We start from the raw sequence: 20,732 nt of genomic DNA on the forward strand, positions 1-20,732 counted from the left end.
AAAATTTACTGATTTATTCTACTCAGAGATAGATACTATTTTTAGCCAGTGAATCCTGATATTTTCTACATATATAAAAATTTGCAAGAATACACATAAATAAGTTGGGTTTTCTATGAAAGACTCTATTTCTAAAGGATCTCAAATTTGATTTCACCCTAATAAGTTTAACTGTTTTAAGGATGCTGCTATAAAAGCCTCTGAAGTCCAAGCAAGAGATATTTAGTATAGCATAGCATAGCATATAGCAGAAGCATTTGTTAGTTTCATTTGCCTCCCATGTTCCACGTGGGCAGTTTAAACAACTGAAATGACACTCACATAATCAATGGAGTACATCAAAGGAGAAGAACAATGTCTTTGGGTTACTACCATTTTATAGCAATTGGGAGATAGCACGTTATTGTTCAAAGTGCATTGCTGTATATATAACCCTGAAAGATAACCCAAGTAAAAAGTGGCCATGGCATTGAATTCTTTGTATACACATCAGGATGTGTAAGAATGCATAAGATGTACAGAAGATTGATTTCCGATAATATATACTTTGATTTTCTTTCTTATTAATTTCTAGAGAATTTTCACAAGAGGACACTCTTCCATTTTGAGTAACCTGAAATAAACAGATAACAAATACATTCCATTTATCTTTTATAATTTTTAAAGGCTAGTAATAAGATATACTTCTAATATTCACCTCAACTATGTTCCCATATTCTGGAATTCAGTTCAATGTACATAGTTCCCAGGAATCATCAGAAGGTCATATTTTATATAGACAGTATCTACGGGCAGTCTGTGATTTCGTGTGACTGATTTAAGGGAGCTTGAAATATTATATTGATTTTTTTTGTGAAATTGGTTTAGATACTCTGTCCTCAATGGAGAGAAATAGTCTGTTCTGCCTCACATACATGCATATAACGCAAATGGGTGCACGTTAATACAGTTAATGATTTGTTGTTAACCTTAATTTAGATCACCATTGCGTAGTTTAAGTGTTTTCAGTATCATTGGTAGTTATCATTTATCTTGATTGCCACATATAGCAAAACCCATGTATCAGAAGTTGACTGTCAGTCAGATAGGAACAAAACTAGTTCATTTTTATGTGTTCTGGTGACCTAGTTTGTAGCAAGTTGTACAAATAATGCAAAAGTGAGACATTTCTGTCAGCTTTGTGGAAGATCACTGTCTCCTGTCATTGCAATTTATAGCTTTGAAAACTGCTGGAAATCCAGTAGTGGGCCATAATGAGTCAGAACTGACTTGAATTGAACATCGCAGCTTTCTGATATATACATTGAACATAGCAGAATACTTTGGACTATCTCTGTCCCCATGAGCAAGCTCTGGTGGCCCAGTGGATAAGGAGCTTCCAGCCCAGATGGTTTGATTCCATTAGCTGCTTTGCTTGGCTCCCCAATCAACACTCTTCCTATCAGCAGTAAAGAAATTAAAAGGTGAATTGCATTGAGAAAGCCTGCTGTCAGAGACCTCTCCAAATTCCTGAAGAGCAACAGGGTCAGTCTGGAAACTAAGGTGCACTTGATCCAGGCCATGGCTTTTGCAATGACTTGCCATGTATCAGAAAGCTGGACAATGACTAGGGATGCTAGAAGGACAATTGATGCCTTTGAGCTGTGATGCTAGAGAAGAGTATTAGTATACCGTGGTCTGCTAGGAGAACAAACAGGATCATCCTAGAGAGGGTGAGACCAGGCTGCTCCTTGGAGGCAAGGATTCTGAAGCTGCATCTGACATACTTTGGACATGTTGCAAGGAGGGACCAGTCCTTGGAGAGTGATGTCATGCTTGGGAGGGTGGAGGGATGGCACAAGAGAGGAAGACCCTCAATGAAATGGATGGATTCAGTGATTGGGGTAACGGGGGTAGGTGTCTTAGAGGCAGTAAGATTGGCACAGGATAGTGTAGGGTTTAGGTCTGTTGTACATAGGGTCGCCATGAGTCATAGGTCATGGGAATACACATAACAATAACAACAACAACAACAGTACTTGGATGGAATAAAAAAATAAGTAGGGATTCAGATTTACAACTGCAAATGATGCTTCTTTTGGGCAAGCCATATAATTTCTATGCAAGATTATGATGTGCTATATCTGGGTGATAAAGTTCTGTAATGGACTTACTTATTTCATCATACATTTCTGGATATAAGCTATTTTAATATCTAACAAAAACTTGTGGGTAGTAGAATGTGTAAGATTCATCTAATTCATTTGTTATTATCCCTTTGTTGAGTAACTTTGTAACAGAAGTGGCATACCACTTTTATACTGTGGATTAGCTGGTTTTCTGAATGCTTGACTATTTAGTTTGATAAATTGCACTGGTGTGAGAGAGAGGTGACTTACTGGGTTTCAATGGTGATTCTGTAACCTGATTCCAAATTGTACAGTGACATAGGTGCCTCTTCAACCAGAATCATATACCCCTATCCTTTCAAATCCTTAAATATACTCGCACAGGTACGTTTTACCTTTAGCCAAGTTTGTCAGATAGATTTCTGCATTAGCCTTAATCATTGTTTTCCTTACAGCCTGATAGGTTAGAATAGAGTAGAACAGAGCAGTCCAAGGCCATCAAGACATTAGTTCTATGATGGTGAACAAGCCTTGCATTCATTTTTAGTTTAGAGTAGCCACTCAAATCAACTTTTCATTTTCTGCCAACCGAGAAGTCTATGTTGAATATTAAGGCCTTTATTTCTGACTCCAATTATAAATTTTGGGGACCACTTAACTCAGCAGCTACAGTTTTTTAAAAAAATTGTTTTTATTTTTATGTGAAAACTGCAGAGTTTGTTGTCTCATTGTTATAAAACAGCCTGTCCATTCCGTCTCTGTCCAGATGATAGTCAGCAACAATTTAAGCATCATTTGAGTGACTTGTTTCAGTCTTATTATCAATCTTTTATTTTCTTCTGTTGCTTAAAAATTAAAGACACACATGACGTAGACATGCTCCTTTGGTATTTCCACACTTACAGCGATCTTATAAGGTCCATTTTCTAATAAGAATTGTAATAACAATTAATTGGTATCTTGTTATTTCTGTTTATTCTAGTCCCCACCCCCTTGCCCATTATTTCTGCTTCTTTCTTTTTACCAGCTTAATGCTGTTTTTCTTTTTAATTTTTCTTATTATACTGCTTTGTAAGTTACTTGATTACTAAAAGTTTCAGATTCTATTTAAAACATAAGTAGCAGGAGTGACATCCACTTCCTCAACAACTTGCCTTCGGAAACTATGAACTTTGATAAATGTCTATAGTTGTAGATGGACATCGGACCTTTTGTTCATATGGTCACTATGAGTCATGCTCAACTTGAAGGCAATCAAAAACAACACCAAGAAGTCATACTTTACTTAAATGTATTTGATGTTAATGATACCATTAGTATCTCTACCTTTATTGCACAGTAATTCTCACTATACACTCTTATACATTTGATTTTCAAATTTTTTTGTTCTACAAAATATTTATATTCCACCAATTGTTATTATAACCCCATATATGTGATGCTCATGTATTTTCCCTGACACCATTATCTGGTCTTTGAATCTTTTTCTTGTACTGGTTAAATATTTATTGGACCCTATGGTGTTATTCTTGATTGTTTCCAACTTCCGCATTCTAGTCATCAATAATTATTAAAGCATCTTGATTGCGTGTTTGATTAATTTTGGGTTGCAAAAGTTGATAACCTTAATTCCCTCCTCTTTGGCTTTAGTTGTTGATAATAGTCATTTTAGCAGATATTCCTTGTATATGTATGAGTAGTATAACTCACAACATTGTACTTTATGATATACCTTGAAGTTATCTTTTAAACTATGAATATAATATCATATTTCTTAAACTATTCATTATCAACATAGTAGATAATGTTATTGTCTAACTCAGAGTTATTAATACCAGTCCAGTGTATCTCTTTAATAACAAGAATGTCGATCATTATGTGTTTAATTTAATTTTTTTTGTAATTCCCATTTTTTCTCTTTCCAACATGCTGTTGTTGCTGTTAGGCACCTCTGAGTTGACTACGATTCATAGCAACTCTATAGAAACATATCTGAACTTTACCTTATGCTGTGCCATCCTCCTAATCTCTGATACACTCGAGCCCACCATTGCTATAGTTGTCAATTCATGTCATTCAAGGTTTTCCTCTCTCTTAGCTGATCCTCCACCTTTCCAAGAAAGATGTTCCTTTCCAAGGACTATCACCTCCTAACAACATGCCCAAAATATGAGAAAAAGCTTTACCATCTTTGCCTCCTAGGCGTACTGTCCTTGCACTTCCTCCAAAACAGACATGTTTATTCTTTTTTAAGTCCATGGGACCTTCAGTATTATTCTGAACACATACTTCCAAGGCTTAGTCATTGTAACATTCAGATGCAAAGCAAGTAATTGAAAATATCATGTCTTGAATGACAAGCTCCATGGTCTTTAAACTGATATTATTCCCCTAAAACACCATAGAGAGGTCCTTCACATCAGATTTACCTAATAAAATATGTCTTTTGATTTTTTTAACAGCTGGTACAAAGGTGCTGATTGTAGATCCAAGCAAGATGAAATCTTTGACAACATTAATCTGTTCTCCATCTATCATGGTGTTACCCATTGGCTAGGTTGTAAGGATTTGGTGATCTTGATGTTGAGGTATAATTCATGGTGAAGACTATAATGGTATTTGATGTTTTGCTGCAAGCTTTTCAAGCATTTCGTTTCAAGCAAAGATTTTATCTTGTGCACAGGTTATTGAAGTTTCTTTCACTCATCCTGACCCCACATTATTTGTCGTAAAGTTCAGCCTCTTGAATGATTTGCAACCCTGTAAATCATGGATTAGAACCCTACCCTATCCTGTGCCATCCTCATAATCTCTGATATACTTGAGTCCATTGTTACAGTTTTCAGTCCATCTGATCCCACATTTTTCTTCATAGAGTGCAGTCTCTCGAATTGTTTGCTCAGCATATAAATACATATTTATTGGACACCTATATTGTACCAGAGGCTGGGTATTGGCACCTTCAGGATAGGACAAAGTTCTTTGTGATGCAAATGGTTAAAGACCTCAGCTTTACTTGGAATAGTGAAAGTAGCTTTGAAGAAAACCCTGTGCAACATAGTTCTACCTTGACATAATGGAATCACTGAGTTAAAGTTAAATTCAACTTAACTGATTGGTTTTAAGGGTAAGATATAGCATAATAGACATAGTTTCTTTGTACACAAGCTTTCAACCTAGTGAAGCAATTAAGTAGACAGTAATCAATGTAAATATGATAGTGATGTTGGCCGATGTTGTTGTTGTTGACATCCAGTCCAGTATGAGTCACAGTCACCCTACAAACAATGGATCTGAACCTTGCCCTGCTGTGGCACCTTCATCATCTCTGATATACTTGAGCCCATTATTACTCTCGGTGGTGTTAATTCATCTCATTGAGGATCTTCCTCTCTTTGCTGATTCTTTATCTTTCCAAGGACTGGCCCCTCCTAACAACACACCCCAAATGTGAAATTAATTTTCATTATCTTTGCCTCATAGTTACACTGAATAAAACAAAATTATTATGAGAATTAAGTGTCTCCGAGGGAAAATGATTGTGGGTCCCAGTATGGTGAAGTCATTGACAATCTCAATCCTTTCCCTGCCCATTATGATGTTGCCTGTTGGTCCTAGTGGTGATAATTTTGTTTTCTTGATGTTGAAATGCAGTCTATATTAAATACTGCAGTTTTTAACTCTCAGAAGCAAATGCTTCAAGTCCTTCTCACTTACAGCAAGTTAGGTTGTATAATCTGCATAATGAAGATTATTGATAAGTCTTCATCTAATCCTGATGCCACATTCTTCTTCAAAGAGTCCAGCTCCTTGAATAATTTGCTCAGCATATAGATTAAATAAGTATGGAAAAAGGATACAATCTTAATACACATATTTCCTAATTTTAAACCTCGCAGTGTTCCCTTGCTCCATTCACACCACAGCCTCTAGATCTAGGTATAAGTTTTGCCTGAGCACAATTAAATCAGGAGATTGGCACAGCAATCAGTAGATCAGGAGACATATTGCCTTGGGAAAGTTTGTAGACAGGACCTTCACCAAATTCCTGAGGAGTAATGATGTTATTTTGAGATCCAAGGTGTGCCTGATTTGGCCTATGATCTTTTCAGTCTCTTGCTATGCATCTGAGAGCTGGACAATGACTAAGGATGACAAAAGAAGAATTGAGTTTGTGGTACTGGAGAAGAGTGCTTAATATCACATGGACTGCCAAAAGAGCAAACAGATATGTCTTGAAGACATATCTTGAAGAAGGTGCCGCCAGCGTACTCCTTGGAGCAAGAATGATGAGGCTTCGTCTCACACACTTTGGACATGTTGCTAGGAAAGATTATAGCATATAATTGAAAACCATGATGACATATTTCCACACAATAAGGTATATGTGAATACTAACAGAAGCATTATTCATAATAGAGAAAAAAGTAGAAACAACTTAAATGTTCATAAACTAAAAAATGTTTTTGTTCTTGTAAGGTGCTATCAAGTTGGTTCCTACTTATAGCAAGTCTTTGTACAAGAAAACTAAAGATTGGTCATGCTCCATGCTCTCACTTAATGTTGATTGAACTCCATCTTGACTATATTACATTCTCACAATAATGGTAAAAATAATGCATCCTTTTGTTTCAGCCGCTATATTAGTCCCTCTCATTGAGAATCTACCAGATTTTTTATCACCTTCTATTTTACTAAGTTTATCTTTCTCTAGGGACTGATCTCTCTTGATAACATATCTCAAGTATGTGAAACAAAATTCTCCTCATCTTCTAAGGAGTATTCTCACTACACTACATTATTTCCAACAGAGATTTGTTTTTCTGGAAGTCCATGTTACATACAATATTCTTCATCAATGCCGAAATTTAAAGACATCAGCTCTTTTAAGTCTTTCTTATCAATTTTCCACTCTGCATGAGGTGATTGAAAATACCTCTGGCTTAGATCACATACTCCTTAGCTTTCAAGTCTTCAAGTCTCAACAAGACTCTCCTTAATCTTCACAACCCCACTCTTACTAGTGCTTTGAGAAGATTATTGATAGCTGATTTTGCCCATGGCAAAGCATTGTGATTTCTGGACTACTTCTTTGAAAGATACTGATTCAGTAAAATGTTCTGTATCCATACAGTGGGATTTCAGAATACAAATGGATACTTGTATATAGTAAACCACAGATGAAACGTTGTGATAAGTTCAAGAAGACAGGAAGAATCACACATAAAATTCTATTTATGTTAAATTTCCAGAATAGAAACAGAAAGTTGATTGGTGGTTGTTTAGGGCTGGTTAAGGAGTATGTGGAAAATGGGAGGCTTGGTTGTGATGAACAAGGGGAATAGTTATATTTTGAGGGTAATGTAATTTATTCTGACATTGATTATAATGATGGATGTACAGCTCTGTGCTCTGCCATTGTATTAAATATTTTCAATGGTAGAACTTTGAGGTATCTGACTTATAATAAAAGCTAGTTCTTTTCCCTACCTCCCACCCCAGTGAATATAGTATTTAAAAGTGCTAAAGGTAGCTTGGTTTAGAATTTCGACAGTGGAAACTCAGAGAAGCGAGTTAAATCTGAACATATAGTTAACTTAATGTCCTGTGTGGTCAGGTAAAGGATGACATAATTGTCAGAAATGAGTACTAGATTTTTGCCCCCGAAGCTGTTTTCAATAATAGCAGATGCTAAAGAATATGGGGGTTAAGAGGCAATGAAAAGGTAGGATTATGTAAGTAATTTTATGCATATCTCCTCCTCCTTTGCATTAAAGGTGAGCAGAGAGATAAAAGGGTAGTTGCAGAGGGTTGTAGGGTCAAGTTATTTTCCACCCATAGCAATCTTATGTATAGTAGAGTGAAACATTGCTCTCCTCTGCACCATCCTCACAAATCATTGGTATCTTTGAGCCATTGTTGTGGCTATTGCATTAGTGTATTTTGTTGGGAATCTGCAGTTTTGCTGATGCCTGTTTTGTTTTGATAGAAACAAAATATCCTTATAAAATATAAAATTATGTTTTTATAATTTTTAATATAAAATTTTTACTTTATAACGGTGGAGGGACAGCGTAGGAGAGGAAGACCCTCTTTGAGGTGGACTGATTCAGTGACTGAGGTAACGGGGTAGGTGTGTTGGAGACAGTGAGATTGGCACAGGACAGAGCAGAGTTTAGGGCTGACTCTACAGCACATAATAACAACAACAACAACAACAACAACAACAACGTTTACTTATAAAGTTCTTATACAAAGTTCATTTTTCATACCATATCTATACTCTTTCCTTTACCCACCTCTCCCTCCACCCTTCAAATTGTGCAATCTGATTATTAACCATCCCCATCCTCACCCCTCTGCTCCCCTTAGATCCTCATACACGTTTTACTAGTTATCAGTTTCTACAGTGATAGTCTTATATTGTATTTGCCCTTATGGGTCTGAGTTAGTTCCCTTAGCATAATGCTCTCCAATTCCTCCCAAGTTAGGTAGTAATTTACAAAATCATTGCTCCAGTGTGCTGCGTAGTAGTACTTCATCATGTCAATGTACTATAATATCCTTTCAATTGTGGTTGTACTTTGGAGCTGTTTCCATGTTCTTGTGATGGTGATTAATGCTGCTGTGAATATTGGTGTGCAAGTCTCTGATTGTGCCTCATTTCACATTTACTCAGGATATATTCTAGGCAGTAGAATAGCTGCGTCATATGGAATTCCTGTGTTCATATTTCTGAGAAAATGCCAAACTGCCTTCCAGAGTGGTTGTACCATTTTACAATCCCATCAACAGTGTATAAGAGTTCCCATCTCTTCACATCCTCTCCAACATTTATTAGTCACTGTCCTATTAAACTTTGCCACTGCTACTGGGGAGAGATGGTATCTCATTGTGTTTTTGATTTGCATCTCTCTTATTACCAGTGATTTTGAGCCTTTCTTCATGTGACCCACTGCTTTAAGCATGATGTTTGGGCATTGGTTCTTCTTAATAATTTCCTAAGTAGATGAGACTATGAATCATTTCTCTTTCTTCTAAAGACTGTTCTGGCTTCTAAGGAGTGTTCTAGCTTTTTCTAAGACAAATTTGTTTTTTATCTGGCAGTTTAAGTAAATTAAATATTTTTTAGCCAATACCATAATTCAGGTGCATTAGTTCTTTGGTCATCCTTATTCATTGCTCATATTTAACCCTGTGTGTGAGGCAAGTGAAAATACTGTGGCTTCGTCTGACATACTTTGGGAATGTTGCAAGAGGGCCTGGTCCTTGGAGAGGGACATCATATTTGACAGAGTAGAGGGACTGTACAGGAAAGGAGACCATCAATTTGATGGATCGATTCTGTGATTGAGGTTTTGGGAAAGAGTGTGTTTGAGATGGTGAGTTTGGCACAGGATGAGCGGTGTTTATTGCTCTTGTACATAGGATCACTATGACTAATGGCACATATAAACAATAAGATGTTGAAGTGTATCTAAATAAAATCTTGGATCTTGAACAGACCTGTAGGGTGGCTGTCAGCAAGAATCCATTAATTCATTAGATGTATTTAATATTTTTTTCATTGTGTTTAGGCTCTGAGTGTATTTCACTAATAGACCTTAATTTTAAAATTTCATTTATGAAATCAGCCTTCACATTAAATTTTCCATGTAAGTAGGCTAGTTTATCAATCCATAAACTAAACTCAGTAAAGTCGTCTTTTATCAGCTCATAAAGAAACCTACAGTTCTATTTCAGAGAGTGTGTTGGGTGCTTGGAACTTCTGAGAGCACAACCAGCTGACTTAGACATGTTTTCAGCATCCTTTGGCAGCCCCAAGAGGAGTCTCATAAAAGAGACTGGATAAATTTGTACCAATTATATGATTTTATGGCTACAGATAAATGTACATTAGATACTAGCTAAACTAGACTTACATGCTAGGTTTATAATTTTTAAAAGATACTCCTTTAATTAAAGGAAAAAGAAACAAGCCCTTTTTCTTCTTTTTAAAACTTATTGTATTAAAACCTTAAATTTTACCTAGATTCTATTTGTTGTTTTCACTTTTAAAGCTAATCTTTGATAAAAAGTTGGAAAAATGGTGCCTGTCTTCAAGTTAAAAATTTTAAGGTCTTATAGAATATGTGGATAATGTGATTGGTTAGAGAATAAGAGAAAGATAATATGATTAGCAAAATGCAAATGGTACTTAACAATTTTCTAGCTTTCCTATCTAGATAGTTTTTCATTATTTAAATTATTATTCATTGCTTCACACACTCTATCCTTCCTGCCCCTCCCCACCTTTCTTTGTAAGGCTATTGATTGTAAAACACTTAGTTTCTAATCAGATATTCTCTTCAAATTGTCTTTTCTTTCACTGATTCAAGTGTTGTGTTCATTATTTATCCCTTCTTTTCTCACTCTTCCCCTCCCCTGTCTTGGTCTTATTCTTACAATACTGGCCTTATGCAGTATTTTTCCCTTTGTGACAGAGATAATTCCCTCAGCATGATGTTTTCAAGAGATATATTTTTAAAGAAAGATTTAAAAAAAAATAAGTAGAAAGACATAATTGAGGCTCAATATCAAGAAGACAAAGATTCTCACCACTGGACCAATTGGCAGTATTAGGATGGATGGTGAAAAGATTGAGATTGTTAACAGCTTTAGTTTGCTTGGCTCCACAGTCAACACTCTTGGCACCAGCACCTAGGAAATTACAAGACATATTGCAGTGGGAAGGTCTGCTGTTAGAAACCTCTTCAAAGTACTGAAAAGCAATTGTCACTCTGGAGACTAAGGTGCACCTGATACAGGCCACGGTCTTTGCAATCACTTACTATGCATCAGAGAGTTGGACAATGAGTAGGGAGGATAGAAGGAGAATTGATGCCTTTGAGCTGTAGTGTTGGAGAAGAGTATTGAATATATCATCGACTGTTAAGAAAATGAACCGGTTTATCCTGGAGAAGATTAAACCAGGCTGCTTCTTGGAGGCAAAGATTCTGAAATTCATCTGACATACTGTGAACACATTGCAAGAAGGGACCAGTCCTTGGAGAAGGACATCGTGCTTGGGAGGTTGGAGGGACAGCGCAGGAGAGGAAGACCCTCTCTGAGATGGATTGATTGAGTGATTCGAGAAATGTGTGTAGGTGTGTCAAAGGCAGTGAGATTGGCACAGGATAGAGCAGAGTTTAGTGTTGTACACAGAGTCTCTGTGGGTTAACAGGCGACTCGATGGCACATAATAACAGCAACTACAGAAAAAAGTAATAGTTTTGGATGGAAGAACCTGTAGGTTATACAAGTTGATTCTGTTCCACAAGGGCTTGGCAAACCAGCGACACTGCAGAACTTGGATTCCCTGCCTGCTTGAGAAACAGGGCAGTATTTGCAAATAAATAAGGACTTACTGGAATAAAAACATAATACAGATTCTAATTCTCTTAAATAAACCTGGACCACCAACTGTGCTTATGCTCCAGTGTATTATACCATCCGTCTGCTCAGTCATTTTTGTTCTCATGAGACACAGAATATTAGACACGATACATGACATTTCTATTTTACAAATACCACAGGATAAGGTCCTTGCGAATGATAAAAGTCTTTTTTGGGGGGGAGGCATCGATTTAGAAAGTTGAAATATATAAGGAAATACATTAATGAATAATACACATAAATATCAACTTAATTTTGCCAAATGAAATAAGAATTTCTCTCTAGATTAACAGTACTTCTATGTTCAAACAGGCTATGAAATCAGAATAGTTTCAATAGTGCTCAAAGTGGCAAGAAAATTATTCAGACTTTCTATCACAACTATAGTATAATTAAGTTCTTTATGACTTCAACCATTAGACTTTATTATAAATTGAATAATCTTCCACATTTTAATATTAAATATTAATTAATTTAATTTAATTTTCTATTAGAATAATATTTTCAAAAAAGAATAATATCGTCATATGATCTCTTAAAATGACCTTCATTATTTTGTTTAAGCATCATAATATTTTGTAAGATATGTAAGATAGGAAATATTTTACAGCTAAACAAATTAAACAGAGAGAGTTGACGTGACTACTTAAGATCATATCCTCATTTGATGACAGTGAAGGATGATGCTCTTTATATCTTTAGAGACCTTAACAAGGTATTCCTTTAAAATCTGGGGAGAGTCATTTGGTAATCTCCTGGTTGCCAAAGTATTCTTCATACTTTCCCTTGGGATGTTGCCTACAATAAACAGAAGGGATCTGTGCCAATTTAGGACACAATAAAGAAAAATTTGGGTGTGAAAATTTTCATAATCCAAGTTCAGAAAAGCTTGAACAAACTCATGGGAAGTTTACATGGGAACTTCTCCTCAAGCTATCAGGTTTGGAGGCTGAGTTCAAATATTTCGCTATAAATTTTACAGAACTTGGAAGGGAAATAAAACATACAAGGTAATTAGATGCTTCATGTTTTTAAAAGAGAAACCACAAACTAAGAAATCAACAAACCCCAAATGCCAGGTCTCCTTTGGATTTGCACATTTTGTACTTCTCTTTGTTTTAACAAAACAAATTCATATTCTCAGCAAATAAAAGTTTTATGTGAGCATTTAAAATAGACCTTGTTATAATGATGGTTTTTGCCGTGTCAGTTATTTTTCCTTTTTCATGTGCATTTTGCCTAGATAGACATTAACAGGCAACAGCTTTTGGGTTGCTCTATGTCAGTTGGCATTAACTTAAGGAACTTGTGCCTCAACAAATTGTAATTTGATGTTTATATTCTGAGATAAATGCTTATGAATAATTCCTATAGTTTTAACATTTAATAGCAGTTCTTCTTAAATATGTCTGTCATAATATTTTACTGATCATATTTACATCAATAAATTTCTAATCCATTTGATATGAAATTGGTTTAAATCTGATTTATTGTACAGATAGAAGGTAGCTAACCAGGTAGTTATTGTTCAGCATACCACAAATGATACGAATATGTAAATAACATTAATTGCTTATTTATTTTTTACCATATCTAGTAATAGAACACATGTCTTTGTTATGCCATGTAGAATTTTTACTGTGGTTATTTTAAGTCACTTTACACTAATATATTTTTTTTCCTCTGCTAAGCAATTTGAATGCATACTTGCTATTCTAGAAGACACATCTGTTTTGGATGCTTACAGACCAGATGGGGTTTTTAAAGCTAAATAACTGTTGATTTATTACATAAAATTGTTTATTTGAAAATCTGAAAAAGTGTTTTTTTTTCTGTTTTGTATCTTAATAAGTATGTATTTATCAAGATTTTTTACAAGTGCTATCATATTTAATCATCATAACAAATATTTAGCTCTTTCATTGTTATCCTTTTTACAGATGAGAAAATTGAGGCTTACAATGACGTGTACAACTAAGAGGTGGGCAGGCCCACTAACCTCTGTCATCTCTGATAGCCAGCTATTAACAGAGATAATATTTTGTGTCCTCAGATGATTTTTCCATTTAGCATGATTTGTTCCTTAAAAGTGGATTAATGCTAAGTTTACAACTTTGTTATTTGACAACATGGAACTATAAAGAGTATCATGACAGGGTTTTAGGGTAAAGATGCTACAACTTGAAAAATCTATCATGACAGGGTTTTAAGGTAAAGATGCTACAACTTGAAAAATCTACTGCATTGCCAAGGGCCCAGCAAAGTAGTGAAAGCTCTGGGATTAGATGTCAGAAGTTTAGGCACTTGAGAAATTTTTAGGAATATTTTATGTGACTGTTTTATTCTGGATCTCAAGCCTGAGTAATTATTTGTATGAGAATTTATATGACATTCAATATTTATTTGACATTTATACTGCATTTATTTATATGGCTTTTCATATTTCACATGATATCTCTTATATATAAAGCAAATCTTATACAGTAAGTAATGTTTTCCCTTTTCCTTCTTTTTTAAAATACAGTGGGATGCATCCTGATTTCATCCTGGAGTTCCAGTCTGTGGCTTGGCTTTCTCACCGTCTCATCTGTCTTCGATCTGTGCGTTAACTAAAAATCTAGGGACGACATGAGGAGATTTGTTTACTGCAAGGTGGTTTTAGCCACTTCGCTGATGTGGGTCCTTGTCGATGTCTTCTTACTCCTCTACTTCAGTGAATGCAACAAATGTGACGACAAGAAGGAGAGATCTCTGCTTCCTGCGCTGAGGGGTGAGTGCTACAGAGGAGACTGGTATTTTTCCGCAGATGAGAAGGGTAATGACCACTAACCAACTGTGAAAAATTTATGTGAGAGTTGTTTCCACTTACTGAGTCAGAATAGCATTCAGCAGGTTTGTTAAGAGACACTAAATTTTGGGAAGTCATTATGGTTTTCTTGGCCATAGATACAAATCTTCCTTGTTTGTTTTTTTTTTTTTTTAAATTTTCCTATTCTTATCATGTCAGGGTTTTGTGACTTGTAAGAGAAGACTTATTTGGTGATGATTGCACAGAATTTTAAATCCAGGTCCACAGAACGCAAAAGTTTTAAATGTCAAGCACATAACATGAAAATAAATAGCCTACAACAATGAGAGAAATAGGTACTGTAGCAAATTGGAACTTTATCATGCCTCTAAAGTCCTAAAAGAATTGCAGTTAAAAAATAGACATTTCAATCTACATGCGGAGCAGATTATCCTGGAGGCTGGGCTCTATGATGAGAAATGTGGCATCAGGATTGCAGGTAGACTCATCAACAATCAGTTTTACAGATAAAACAAGCTTGCTTGCTGAAAATGGAGGATAACCTGGAGTGCTTGCTGCAGAAGGTCAAGGACTTCAATATGGATTGACGCTCAACATTAGGAAAACAATGATTCTCACCTCTGGGCCTCATTGTCAGCATCATGATCAATGGTGAAGAGATTAAGATTGTTAATGGCTTCCGTTTGCTTGGCTCTACAGTTAACAGTCTTGGCAACAGCAGCCAGGAGATTAAAAGATGAATTGTGTTGGGAATGACTGCTGTCAGAGATCTGTCTCCAAAATACTGAAGAGGAATAATGTCAGTCTGGAGACTAAAGTGTACCTGAAATAGTCCATGGTCTTTGCAATTACTTGCTATGCATCAGAAAGCTGGACAATGATTAGGGATGATAGAAGGAGAATTGATGCCTTTGAGCTCTGGTGCTGGAGAACAGTACTGAATATACATACCATGGACTGCTAGAAGAACAAACAAGTTCATCCTCGAGAGGATGAAACCAGGCTGCTCCTTAAAGGCAAGGATTCTGAAGCTTTTCTCATACTTTGGGCATGTTGTGAGGCAGGATCAATCCTTGGAGAGGGATGTCATGATTGGGAGGATGGAGGGACAGTGCAGGAGAGGAAAACCCTCGATAAGAAGGACTAATTTAATGACTGTGATAATGAGTGTAGATGTGTCAGAGACAGTAAGATTGGCACAGGATAGAGCAGGGTTTAAGGCTGTTGTACACAGGATTGCCTTGAGTCACAGGCAATTTGACAGCACATAACAACAAAACACACATGTACACACACACACACACACACACACACGTTGGTGATCAGATTTAACAAGTGGGCCACCAATTTGTTAGTCTTTTTTGTTACGTGCAAATGATAATTTTGAGTAGATTAAAAAGCCACTTCACCTCAATATTTTCCTTTGTTGGAAAGCTGCTTCAGTGATTAAGTGAGAGTGAATTCTAAAAAACAAACAAACAAAGAAACCTAAAATAATGATTTAAGTACAGATTTATTAGTTTCAGACCAGGTATGCATATGTTGCAGAGTGGATTAAAATAATTTCCTTCATGTGTTTATTTATGCATTAGAAATAGAAAAATAATTGTGTTGTTGTTGTTGTTATGTGAAGTCAAGTCGCTTATGACTTGTACAGCAGCCCTAAACCCTGCTCTATTCCTTGCCAATCTTATTGTCTTTGACGCGCCTATCCCCATTATTCCAGTGACAGAATCAATCCATCTCATCAAAGGTTTTAATCTCTTGCACTGTCCCTCCACCCTCCCAAGCTTGACGTCTCTCCAAGGACTGACCCTTCCTTGCAACATGTCCAAAGTATGGGAGACGAAGTGTCAGAATCCTTGCCTCCAAGGAGCAACCTGGCTTCACCCTTTTAGGATGAACTTGTTTGTTCTCCTAGCAGTCCATGGTATATTCCGTACTGTTCTCCAGCACCAAAACTTAAAGACATCAACTCTCTTACTATCATAATGTCCAGCTCTCTGAAGCATAGCAAGTAATGGCAAAGACCTTGGCCTGTATCAGGTGCAACTTAGTCTCTAAACTGATATCGTTGCTCCTCAGTACTTTGGAGAGGTCTCTGAGAGCAGACTTTTCCAATGCAATTCATTTCTTAATTTCCTGGCTGCTGGTACCAAGAGTGTTGATTGTAGAGCAAAGCAAACTGAAGCTGTCAGCACTCTCAATTTCTTCACCATCTATCATGATGCTATCAATCGGCCCAGTGGTGGGAATCTTTGTTTTCTTGACATTGAACTTCAATCCATATTGAAGGTTGCAATCCTTGACCTTCTGCAGCAAGAGTTTCAGGTTCTGAAATGTTTCTAGTCAATACATGATTTTGAAAATATTTGAGATTATTTAAAATTAGTTTACTACTCATTTAATAATCTTGTGATGTGGTTTACAGTTTTAATTCTCTGCTTAACAATTTTTTTCTTCATAAACCCAACAAAAGGATTAACCTTAACTGAATTCTAGTTGAAATTCTTTAAGAAAGTTGCATCTGAATTACTAAATTGATAATTTATTTAATTAACATAATTTGATTTTTTTAAAAGATTATTTTGAGGTTATTGTTAGTAAAAACATAACTATATCATACTGATCATGTCTAGATGTCTGACGTTCATAGAAGCACAATAATAATTTCAAAAAATCATCATGGACATGTATATTTGCTTTGGATTGTGATTATGCTGTGACTAAATTTGAGAGCCTTTTGAGTATCTTTGAGGTTGGGTTTTTTTGTTTTGTTTTGTTTTTTTCTCTCCAGAATGGGCCTGTGTCTTTGTAGATTTTTCCTTGTACAAAGAGTTAAGAGGTAGTACGTTGGACCTGAGTGAAACTTGACTCATTTTGGTAGTTTATATGCATTTTTTATGCCTTCATACTACATTTATTCAGAGAGGAGACTTTTATGAGTCTATCAGTTTTTGATAAATGAGCTTGGGAATTGATTTGCCGATCTTTGGTTAAAATCCCAGAATAAATCAAGCTTCTCTGCTTCTTTGTTAGAAGCAGTTGAGCTACTGCTTGGCTGAAAGTGGAAATGTGTTTTGATTGATTATATCATTTTGGAATGATCACTTTGTCATGTCTTGAACAGAGACATTGAGATTGGTCAGAAATACATGTGCATGCAAACACACAAATATAATATTATGAACTGATTCAGCAAAACTGTGACAGAATTTTCTGCAAGTATGTTTTTGCTGATTTATATTTTTAATGTTCAGTCTTAAATCTCAAAATGAGAGAGTTAATGATTCAATGATTCAAGGCAAAATTAAAATTTTTTTCTTGTCCTTAATACTATAAGATTAAACTCTATTTTTAACCCTTGTTTAATATACTTCTTTTTTTAAGTAAAAAGTAGACTTCAAAATTAAGAAAACTATTTTTCTTTTTTAATTTTTAGTATATTACTTAGGGATCTGCACCCTGAATTTAAAAAAAAAACAATTTTTATTTTTTTTATTACAGGGTGAAGATGCTGTGAAAAATGTAGTTGATGGCCAGTTTTTTATGTTTCAAATACACTTTGAGAAGAGTTTTTGACTGAAAAAGTTGACCGTTTTGGACCTATATGTCTCTTGATAAAACAGAGGTTTTGAATTAGAGATTGTTAAGTATCCCTTCTTTTTTTAAAAAAAAATATTAATTTTAATGAATATTTACAGAGATTTTGGCTTTCCATTCATTCATTGTTGCGCTTTAGTCCCTGCCCCACCCTCGCCCCTGTTCGTTCCTCTTGAGTATCTCTTTTAGTTCTAAAGTGTAGACAATTCCCAGACACTGAGAGTGAGCCCTAGTGGTATGGTCCATAAAAAGTTGAACTCTTAGTTCAAAATTGATCCTCTCTGGTGATTTGAATCCACCAGTACCTCTTAGGAAAAAGATGGACTGTCTTCTCAGGTACAGTGTATGCCTCTGAAAACCTGCTCAGGGATCTGCTCTGAACTGGTTCCAGCTCAAGCACAGTGAGGGTTTTATTTGTAAACACTCAGGATTAGCATATATGATGAATTAATTTTTGCATAATTTTTTTGTGTGTGTCCAGTGATACGAAGTTGTGCTGCAATGCCAAAGGCATGCAGTGTGACTCCACCAGATTTCCATGGGAGAAGGGTGGGCGATCTCCTCCCATGTGAATAACTGCATCTGGAAACCTATGGGAGGGTCACAGCTAAGGGTTGGTTCCAAGTCTATGGTACATAAAACCAACAACAATACAGCAATTTTATTTATCTGGGGTGTGTGTGTTTTCATCAAAAGTGACTGTATATTGGGGATATAAAGGTCCTGAGAACCCTCTTATTTTGGAAGTTATGTTGTTGTTGTTGTTGTTGTTGATTGCCTTCGAGTTGAGCACAACTCATAGCGACCTTATGAAGAAAGGCCTGAAGCCCTCTATAACTATCGATATTTATCAAAGTTCATAGAGTTTCCGGAGGCGAGTTGTTTGGGAAGTGGATGCCTTTCCTGCTTCCAAACCTGTCATAGAATGTTACTGGTTGAGGTGCCTGTGATGCATAGCGACCCTATGTACAGCAGTTCTAAACCCTTCTCTGTTCTGAGCTGTCTCACTAATTCCAACACACCACTGACCCTCATTGCTCCTGTTACTGTATCATTCTATTACATTCAGGGTTTTTCTCTTCTGAACTGTCCGTTCATTCTTCCGAGCATGATGTCCTTCTCCAAGGATCAGTCTCTTCTGGCCACTTGCCCAAGTAAGTGAAGCAGAGCTTCAAATTCCTAGCCTCCGACGAGAGAGATCTATTTGTTTTCTTGGCAGTCCATGGTATGTTCAAGACTCTTTTCCAGCACCACAACTCAAAAGCATTTATTCTTCTTCTGTCATCCTTAGTCATTGTCCAACTCTCTGAAGCATAACAAGTAATTGAGAAGACCATGCCGTGGATTAGGTGCACCTTTGTATCTAGACTGACATTGTTGCTCTTCAGCACTCTGGAGAGGACCATGATAGCAGATTTTCCCAATACAATTTACCTTTTGATTTCCTGACTGCTGGTTTTAAGAGTGTTGATTGTGGAGCTGAGCAAGCTGTAATTGCTAACAACCTCAATCTCTTCTCCATCTATTATGGTTCTGCCACTTGGCCCAGGGGTGAGTATCTTTGTTTTCCTGATGTTGAGCTTCGATCTATATTGAAGGCTACAGTACTTGACCTTTTATAACAAGTGCTTCAGATCTTCTTTAGTTTCAGAAAGAAGGTTGTGTCATCTGCATATTGTAGGTTGTTAAAAAGTCTTCCTCCAATCTTGATGCCACGCTCTTCTTCATAAAGTCTTGCCTTCTGAGTCATCTGTTCTGCATTCAGATAGAAAAGGGTGGGGACAGGATGCATCACTGATGCACTCCTTTTCTGATTTTGAACCATGCAGTGTTTTTTTTTGCTTTGTTCTGAGGACTGCTTCTTGGTCCACATATAGGTTTTGTATAAGCACGATCAAGTGTTTTGAGATTCCCATTTTCCTCAAGGTTAGCCACAATTTATTGTGATCCACACAATCAAATGCCTTTGAATAGTCAATGAAACACAAATATATATTTTTCTCGTACTCTCTGCTTTCTACCAAAATCCATCTGACATTGGTAATAATGTCCCTAGTGTCATGACCTCTTCTAAACCTAGCCTGTATTTCTGGTAGTTCTCTGTCAATGTACTGTTCAAGTCTTTTCTGGATAAGCTTCAGTAGGATTTTGCTAGTGTGTGATGTTAGTGATATTGTATGATAATTTCCACACTCTTTTGGGTCACCTTTTTTTTGGAATGGGAATAAATATGGATCTCTTTCAATCAGTTGGCCAAGTTGTTGTCCTCCAGATTGACACAACTTGGTGAGCACATGCAGAGCAGCATCTGTTTACTGAAATACATCAATTCGTATTCCATCAAATCCTGAGGCTTTATTTTTTTACCAAGTACTTCAGAGCAGCCTGTACTTCCTCCTTTATCACCATTGCCTCTTGTTTATATGCTGTTTCTTGAAATTCTTCTGTGTAAGCCTTTTTTTTTTGGTACAATGACTTGTATACTCCTTCCATCTATCTTTAATGTTTCCTGGATCATTTAATATTCTGCCCATAGCATTCTTAAGCATTGCAACTTGTAGCTTGAATTTATTCTTTAGTTCATTCAGCTTATGAAATGCTGAGTGTGTTTGGCCCTTTTGATTTTTGACTCCAGCTTCTTGCATATTTGCTTATAATATTTTGCTTTGTCTTCCAGAGCAGCCCTTTGAAATATATTTGGTTCCTTAACTTCTTTATTTCTTCCCTTTGTCTTAGCTTCTTGGTGCTCTAGTACAATATCCAGAGTCTCTTCTGAC

General features: G+C 36.2%; 1 protein-coding gene across 1 annotated transcript in view; it reads left to right on the top strand.

Annotated features, from left to right (window-relative positions):
* Nucleotides 1–20,732, top strand: part of GALNT13 (UDP-N-acetyl-alpha-D-galactosamine:polypeptide N-acetylgalactosaminyltransferase 13 (GalNAc-T13)) — an 869,120-nt gene that overhangs the window by 99,659 nt on the left and 748,729 nt on the right. Inside the window, exon 3 of the mRNA XM_006880780.1 lies at nt 14,068–14,313. Coding sequence (XP_006880842.1) covers nt 14,172–14,313 — 142 coding nt within the window. The 5' untranslated portion in view covers nt 14,068–14,171. The remainder of the gene's footprint in view (nt 1–14,067; nt 14,314–20,732) is intronic.

The sequence above is a fragment of the Elephantulus edwardii genome, unplaced genomic scaffold (genome assembly GCF_000299155.1).
Source record: "Elephantulus edwardii isolate Elephantulus edwardi_28Jun2011 unplaced genomic scaffold, EleEdw1.0 scaffold00010, whole genome shotgun sequence".
Lineage (NCBI taxonomy): Eukaryota > Metazoa > Chordata > Mammalia > Macroscelidea > Macroscelididae > Elephantulus > Elephantulus edwardii.